The sequence below is a fragment of the Muscardinus avellanarius genome (assembly GCF_963383645.1).
Source record: "Muscardinus avellanarius genome assembly, chromosome: 1".
In the NCBI taxonomy this organism is placed as follows: Eukaryota; Metazoa; Chordata; class Mammalia; order Rodentia; family Gliridae; genus Muscardinus; species Muscardinus avellanarius.
Window position 1 is genome coordinate 8029014 of NC_137786.1, and position 8972 is coordinate 8037985.

At 40.9% G+C, this 8972-nt stretch overlaps 1 protein-coding gene across 1 annotated transcript in view; it reads right to left on the bottom strand.

Moving 5' to 3' along the window:
- TAS2R1 (taste 2 receptor member 1) overlaps positions 1–1144 on the bottom strand; it is a gene marked incomplete at both ends in the record, with an annotated part of 44813 nt that extends 43669 nt beyond the window's left edge. Inside the window, one exon of the mRNA XM_080698279.1 lies at positions 246–1144. Coding sequence (XP_080554405.1) covers positions 246–1144 — 899 coding nt within the window. The remainder of the gene's footprint in view (positions 1–245) is intronic.
- Positions 1145–8972: the final 7828 nt, after the last annotated feature.

An 8972-nucleotide genomic window follows, 5' to 3' on the forward strand; every position in this document is an offset into this window, starting at 1 on the left:
TGCCTCCCAAGAGCAGGTATTACAAGCATGCGCCACCATGCATGGCGCTATGTCGTGCTTTAAAAATCAATTTAACCCTTTGAAGAAAAAGTAGCAAAATTACAAACACAAGTCAGGCTGGCAAAATAGTCTTAAGATGACATCTCGTCTATTTATAAAGAGGAGGCTTTGCTGGCTGGTTAAGGTGCAGCAGGTACTGGTTACCAAATCACGAGTTCTTCAAACAAATTCAAGTTCTCTTTCACCAGCAGCACTTACCATGGAGGAAGAACATTTTTGCACTTTGTTTCAGTTTAGGATTTCCTAAAATTAAGATGACAGAGTGTGCGGCAGGGTACATGCCAACCACCATTAGGTAGAAGAGAAAGAAAGAGCTTCCATATTCCATTTTTTGAAAACAGAACAAAAGACCCATGACATAGTGGGAGAGATAGAGGAAGAGAAAAGAAATAATAGATTGCAGCGCTCTGAGGTGGGGACTCCTGAAAAGGCTCCTGCTGCCGGCGGCCATGGTCCTCATCTGCTGGGTGTGTTTCCCCAGGGAGAAAACTAAGAGCAGGACAGCAATAAGAAAGATGAGAAACGGTATCCCCAGCTGAATAATAAAAAAGAAAACTGAAAACTGGGGTAGAAGTTCCATTCCACAGCGTGTTTCATTTTTGAAGAAGAAGCTCTCCATGATGTTTCTTGACTTACTCAATGTGTATCTGCTGTGGAAGCCGGCAGAGATAGAAGTATACGCCAGAGTTCCCACAATCATCCACGGCACCAACTTTGAGATCTTCATCTTGAGCCAGACGAAGAGTGGGTGCGGAATAGTGGCAATCTTGGCACAGTAGAAAACGCTGAGCCATGTGGCCAGCCAAAGTCCCAGTTCATTTATAAACATGAAAATTAAAATATCCCCAATCGGGATGGAGTATGTCACCAAGGACAGGATAATCAGGTGAACGAAGAACAGTAACACCTGCAGACAAAACCTGCAAGTGGCCAGGCAAGAAATTAGAAGATCCAAGGGGTCTATTCTCCTCTGCTTGATCCAGCCAAGGCCGTTCACCACCATGATGGTGCCGTTTGCAATGACCCCGGTAAGAAATTGCATCACTGCTAAGAGAAAATAGACGACAAGGTAAGCCTCTGGCATTTTAAGAGAAAAATAATCAGTTTCTGTTTTCAAATGAAGTACAGACTTAGGGACAGTTTCAGCTGTCCATGCTGTTTCTGTTTCTCTTCAGCTAGATCAGAACCCCTTTGGGGAACATGAATCTAGCCATGAAGGTGCTGGAAAGGGGAAGGCGTGCGCATTTGTTTATATCACCGGTTTCTCAATTTGCTTCTGAGACAGTCAAATGAGAAATAGATACTAGAGAATAATTTGCTTCTTTGTGATGGATTTTGCATTTTCTAAGTCTACTCAGCTTGCAAAGTCATCACAAGCAAGCAAATAGTGGAATCAGATACCTTTGGTGGTGCCTTGTCAGGCTGGGTGTGGTGGTACAGCCCTGCAGTCCCAGTACTCAGGAGGCTGAAACAGGAAGAGTGTAGGCTCGAGGCCAGCTTTGGCAATTAAGAGAGAGATCCTTCACAAATTATCGAGACTCTATTTCAAAATAAAATAAAAATAGAAAGGACTGGGGATAGAGCTCAGAAGTAGAATGCCCTTGGGTTCAATCCCTAGTAACAAGGCAATGAGGTCTCCACCACTAGAAAAAACACTAAAGCTCTTCAGCCCTTCATCTCTATCATAAGCAACTAATTGTGCCTACAGGTGTGATTCTGCTTAGAGTTATCAAGGAATTCTTAAAAAAAAACATGTTTTAAAGATTATCTTACTGCTATAAGGATTTAAAATGACCATGGTATAAGATTCTGAAATAGTAGCTTTCCAATCTGCAAAGGTTGAGAAATTTAGGATCACTTGTCACAACATATAAAGTCAAGTAATTAGGCTTATACGCCTAATTACTTTGGAGGCTAAAGACCCCAAAGAAGGCAATGTGTGAGGAAACAGGAGCATTCTGCTCCTTTCACGAAGTGCTCACCTGCAGGATTATGCAGGAGTTAAAACCTTTTTTTCTCTTTTATTTTTCCAAAATGATGAGAATTTTGTAACTGAGCTGATAGTTCAAAAAAGGAGTAAGGAAAAATAGTACATAGTTCAATTTGAGGTTATAACTGTGTGACAGACTGGGAAATTAACTTAGCATTCATTAATGTGTTTACTCTGCTACATTTTATTTGAAGCCACCCTCAACCCTACTGAAATTTGGATCTGGATAATGCTGTGGGGTCTGTGGTGTGTGTGTGTGTGTGTGTGTGTGTGTGTGTGTGTGTGTGTGTCCTGTGTGATGTGATGTAGGATGTCTAACATATCCCTCACCTCTAACCAGTGGGTTACCATTTGCACACCCTACTCTCTGGATTGTGACAACCAAAAATATTTCCAGGCATTGCCAACTGCTGTGGGAGAGATGGTCACCCCTGGTTGAGAATCACCATCCATAAAGGCAGGGAAAATGTAGTTTCTATCCTAAAGCCATTCTGAGACTCTAGGCACAGCAAACCACAGGTATAATGTGGCATAAAAGTAGGTTAGTTCTTCAGACAATTCACCACCCCCATGCACAGTGGGGAAGGTTTTATGAACCTTGCTAGAAATGAAGCTCTTCCAACAAAGCACTTGAACAAACTGTGCTCAGCGGACCCTACAAAAGTGAAGCATATATGTCTTACTTCATCTTAGGGAGTCAGAAAGGCACCGTGATGAACCTCATTCCTGTGGAATACTGAGATAGAATGTGTATGGAACAATCAGTGGTGTGAGTAAATCTCTTTCAACTTTCTTATCCTCTGAATCTGCAGTGTCTGGCCATGCAGGACTCTACTTTGTTCTTCTTGTCATAACTTCAGGGAGATGAAAGGAACAGACAGGGACATCTTCAAGCAGGCTTCCTAAGAATTGGTTCCTGAGTGGATACTATCAAAACAGATCCAAATTCAAGCATGACAATAGGGTGGACCCTGTCCTTCTCCCACAATGGGAAGAAAGAAGGACTCAAAATTATTTCCTAAATGTCTTACATTCAGAAGGTAGGAAAAAAAATGTAAGGACATCCAGCTATGAAATAACAAAGCCAAGAACTCTCAGAAAAGCAGTCACTGTACGTCCTCAGTGACTCAAACTTCTATCATTGTACTGTGACTTCAATTGCAAAAGCTTCTGTGTACTGAGACTAGACTCTGTGAAGGGAGATGTAGGTCTCGTTTGCATTCTCATTCATTCATTCATTCATTCACTCATTCATTCAGTGTTTGTTTTATGGTGGGTTTGTTAAATAGAACCCAACTCAGTTACATAAGGGTTTTCATCCCAAAGGAAGAGAAGTAAGTACTACAAAGACAATCTGAAAAAAAGCCTTTGCTTTCTAACTCTCTTTGTTCCTAGACATCCAGGGCCATAACATCAGCATTTAATTCATCCCTGTTTATTCACGTTTTGCCATGACATCTATGGCATGAGCTTTTTGTGTGCCTTTAGCATCTGGGCACTTCAGAATTGCAAGGGGATCACTAATGGGGGAAAAGAGAAGAAAGAAAATGCTCACATCTTGAATCTATAATAATAATATGGACTTTCAGCACTGAGAGAAAAATAGAAAAGATAATGTATAGTATACAAAAAGCAACAACGATGTCCAGTCCTATTTATTAACATGTTTTTATCTCTTATTTAGATCTAGCATCTTGAAGGGCCATTTCTCAGCTAGTCCATTGTAACACTTGCTAGAATGTGCTTGAGGAACAGTGGCAGTTCCTAGGGAGTTTTATTTTATGTACAATAGGCCTTCTGATGTGGGAATCCCAGGGAGCAAAAAATAAAGGCTTAGTAGGCTAACGCTACCATTTTTACATTAAATAACTTTCTTCCTCTTTCTCTTCAGAGGATATACATAAAGGCTGCTGAAGGCACACCACTTGTGGACAAGTCTCTCATGCAGCAATGTACAGAGTTGGGGCTTGTATGAAATGATAAGATCACAAGGCTCTAACCTCATGTTTCAGTCAGCACTCACTACTGTAAGCCCAAACACCTGACTACCCCAAATTGGACAAAGGAGATTTATTTGCTCAGAGTGCTGGAGAGTTCAGCAGTTTAGTCTGTATTAGACAAAATTATATAAATAATGCTCAGAGCATGGTGCAGCGAGCAGAGAGGGCTTGATTTCATCACATCACTGAGGCAACAAGCAAGAGAGAGAAAGAGTGAGCAAGAGTATTCAAGGGCATAAGTCTAGTCCCTAAGGCCACATCCCCAGTGGCGCACCTCCTCTGGCTATACTCCACCTGCTCAGCTACCACCCAGTAAGTTCATTACAAAGGATTTATCTACTCATGAGGTCACAACCCTCATAATTTAATTATGTCAACTCTGAACACCAATACATGAGCTCTTTCAGGGAATATTTTATATATAAATCATGATAACTCATCAGAGGATTAATCTACTGAAATCCACTGGAAAGACAAAAGAAAGGTGGAGGAAACTGTAGAAAGCGGGGTCCCAGAAGGGATTATCTTGTCCCTTTACCCACTCTCTTTTTCTCTCTTGTCTTCCTGGCTGCCAAGAGCAGAACAGCTTTCCCTACCACGTCCTTCCTTCATGATATTGGGCTTCACCCCAGGCCCAGAGCAATTGAGCTGGTTGGCCATGGACTGACCTCTGAAACCAGAAGCCAAATAAATATTTTCTCCTCTGAATCATTTTCTCAGTATCTTTCACAGTGAAGAAAACCTGACTAGTACAGTGTCCGTAGGCAGCAGCACCACATTTGTGGGACTGCTGAAATAGACACCCTGTTTACCTCCAAGAATCTGCCTTATCATGCTTGGGTGAAAACCTCCTCCAAGGACAGATTCTCCAGGCTTCCACTTAGAATTATATAACATCAGTCAAACTAGTTATAGATACTGGCCATGCTCTTATGCTCAGCAAGAGTGAGCTAGGTTGTTTAATGATCAACAAAAGAAGTCAAACCAAGAAAATAATAATCCTAAGGATCAAGCCATTTTGGGTCTTTCAGGTAGTTTGTTTTAGTGAGAAAGGACGTATCAGAGAACTTCTCACTCAGAGATGAAAGATGTACACGTCTGGCTTCACCTGTCAGTCAGCAGCTTGAAACAGTGACAGTTTTACATGGACAAATGGCTTGGAACAGATGGAATGAGACCCAATGTGGAGAAATTCACATGATTATTACCCCGTATTACCCTGATTAAATCCGTTCACTTGCACTCATCTGTAATGAGCACTCATTAAAGAAGACAGCACTAAATATCCTCAAGGTAACTGACAAGCAGAAAGAGTTACTTATTTATATTCAAATCATTCTCCTCCAAAGAAAGTCGTTCAGCTCCTCCAAAGAAAGTGTGAGCTTTTCTGCATGCAGCTAGTCTGCCAGTGGCAAGCCTTTCTGCAGGTGGAAGGCAATGCTGCTCACCTCATGGCTTTCCAGCTCTCTGGGACATTTACTTTGATACTGTGGTCTTTATGAAAGTGAGTGATAGTTTCAGCACCCTTCCCAACTGGGCCTTCCTCATCCTCATTGGAGGAATCAGTCCTGCTTTAGGAAACATGTGCAAGTGTTAACATTATTGTATATTTAATAAGAACATTCAAATTAGAAAGAAATATACCTAAGCAAATCAATGCAGACATCCTTTCTGAGTCCTCCCTGGAGCAGGGCTCAGCTCACATAAAACCTACATAAAATTTACTATGTTTAATTTTTTTTGGCAACATTATGGCTAAAAGAACCAGGCTCTTTTAGGCTAATCATTCTTAAAATTCATTCATTTGTTTCTCTTCATTTGCATTTCTAATTGATCTTTTAGGTTAAAATTCTAGTCTTTAACATTCAGATCACTTCTGTATGGCTTTCCTTTCTCTTCCTCTGTTTATCCTATTAATATATTTCTTGGCTTTCCTTATTTCTTTCAATATTCTGAAATGTATTTGCATTTCAGTAATAGGATAATAAAGCAATGCAATACCTTGAATTTAAGCCTCACACATAAAGAAACCAAAGCAATTTTTGAACAAGAATCCCTCAATTTTAAAATAAGGACGCAGAAGCAAGAGGTGCTACTTTTCAAACCCCTGAGGTCTCTGATCCTCATAGTTTTATATTCTGCTCTGAACTCAGCTCTTCTGTGAAATTTTGAATCATTTATTGCCTCTAACCATTCCTTCCTTTCTTCCTTTCTTCATCCCTTCCTTTTTCTCCTTCTTTTTTCTTCTTCCCTTCCATATTTTAGTACATGTGAAGTATGTGCTATGGACAAGGCTGTTTTAAGCACAGAACATGTCATAAGAATTAAGGTAAAGTCTCTCCCATCTTGGTTCCTACACTGTAGTGTGGAAGATGAGAATTAAAGAAACAAAGAAATTACTAACTCCAGGTAGATGGAGGCATTATTTTGGAAGGTGTGATCAGGAGGAAAGGACTCCTCCAGAGAGGAGGTGATAAGAGGCCTGGGTGGGAGACCTGGAAAGAAGATTCAAGGCAGAGAGAAAGGGAGAGAGAACTTCCTCCATCTAAAGAAGAGGTTGGAGCGTTCCAGAAAACTCAAAAGCCCAGACTGTTTTGCATGAGTGAGAAGAAGCATCCTATGAGATGGAATTAGAGGGGTGAGCACAGCCAGACCACCTAGGGCCAGAGCCACAACAATGGCTGGGTTTCATCATTCCTGTGGCAGAATCCCATTGCAAAGTCAAGACAGGAAGAAACTTTATCATAATAAAATCTATATTCTAAAACATTTATCCTGGCTACTATGTTCAAAAGCCATTTTTCCTGGGTATAATACTTGGAAGTCAGGAGAGGACAAACATGGGCAGGAAAGGCCAATTTGAAGGTAGACACAGTAGATGAGGCAAGGGATATCGGTGGTTTGAATTGGGCTGTGGAAATGGAAGAAGCGGCTGGGTGTGGAATATAGTTTGGAGGGAAAACCAATGGAAATGTCATATGGTTCTAATGGGGGGATGAGGAAAGAGAGATCAAGAATTTCCTTTGGATCATTGGCATAATCCAGTGAAAGTTGGTGCCATTTTTCAAGAATGGCAAGATTGGAGGGAAGTTAAAATTAAGAGCTCTGTTGTGGACACTTTTCCCCTGAGATGCCTATCCTGGTAGAAATGTTGTTAAATGATGGATGATAAGTTTGGAGTTGGTGGGAAATATAAGGGCTGGAAATACATATTGGAATTTTCTAGCACAGAGATGACAGTTCAAACCACTAGACAGAAGAAGATTAAGTATGAAGGATCAAGTATGAAGGAGATTGCCAGCTGGAGGGTCTGAGCAGTGCAAATATGAAACTGAACATTTCGCATTCATGTCACATGTGAGTCCCCTCCAGTGCCAGCATTTTCTGGAAGGAATCTCCAATGAGAACAGAACAGTGCACCGACACTCTACCGGGAAGCAACCCCACTGGTTATGGGGTCCTAATCCTAATCCCTTTATGTACAGCCAATTCTATTTCATCTCCCTTTTAGAAATGCTGCTCCTTTATTCATATGGAAAATTGATTCATAGATATTTTAGGTGCTATATTTGATACATTTGATCATTTGTCTTCTGCTGAATTTATCAAAAATTACTAATCTTTTCCTAATTTATATGTACCAAAACAATTTAAACAGCACAGAAATGCTATATTACATGGAGGATGGAAATAATTGACATTGAAAAAAATCTGTGGCCAGAGGCTATGGGGACAAGGCAGAATACTTAGCATTTGTTTAGTGTTTAAAATGCTACACAACTAAAAGATAATATGAATTGGCCCTCTTGGCAGCTCTGTGAAATGAGTATTCTGTGAACTATAAGGTATTATTCTATTGAGGTGCACAGAGATTTGGAAATCGCCCTCAGTCATGAAATTTAAAAGTAGTATTTTAGTATATAAGCCACAACTTGACTTCAAATCCAACTGCATCCCATGTTAATACCCCCAATGAGAATTTTGGCTCTTTTCAATGGTCTAGGCATCAAAGGGAGAAAGTTATCTTTTTTTTTTTTTTTTTTTTGGCTGGCCAGCATTCCTTTCCATCTTCACTGCCTGTCTTTGGAGAAACCACCTCTCATCCATGACTCTTATGTGAATTTGGGACCAGTCCCATTGCTGAATCCAGGAGTAGGTAGGTGTGACCATTAACATATCCACTCAACTGGTCAGGGACCATCCAATCAGGGACAAACGTGAGGCCCAAATTTATCAAGCTGGAGTGAAACTAATTTCTAAACTTTAGATTAAGTAGGCTGGGTGAAATGCCCCTTTCTGCACAGGGGAGAAAGTAGTTTGCCTGCAGGTTTTCAGCAGCCATCTTGTCACCAACAGAGAGGGACCTGAATCTGCCCAACAACAGGTTCCACGTAGAGGTCAGACAAGAGAAACAAGACCAGGTGCTGCTTAGAAGATTCACTCCCAGAACCAGCCTTTCCTCTCTGCTGGCCTTCACATTCAAGTGAACCCACAAATTCCCACTCTTTACTGATTTGAGCTTCAGGTGATTTTGTCATGTTGGGTGTGCTCTGTGAGCCGTGGGCCACGTGGAAACACAATGACATGCTTTCTACTTTCCACAATTAGGAGCTGGAGTCAGAGGAGGTTTCTGCCTAGAGCCAGTCATTGGGTGCTATACCTAGGGCTCAAACCTGTAATCGCTCAATTAAACTCCAGAGCTCTAGCCACTAAACTCAATGAATTTTCTCAAACATATCTGCATGAGAATTATTTAGGAAAAACAAAAAGAAACAGACCTTTTCTGGAGTCTTTCCCTGTACATTTAATTATCCCTTCCCTGTCATATACTTTCCCTGACAGCTTATGTTCACACTGTGCTGTAAGAAGACCTCATAAAGCACAAGGTTACCGCATGGGCATCAGAATATTTGTTCATTTTA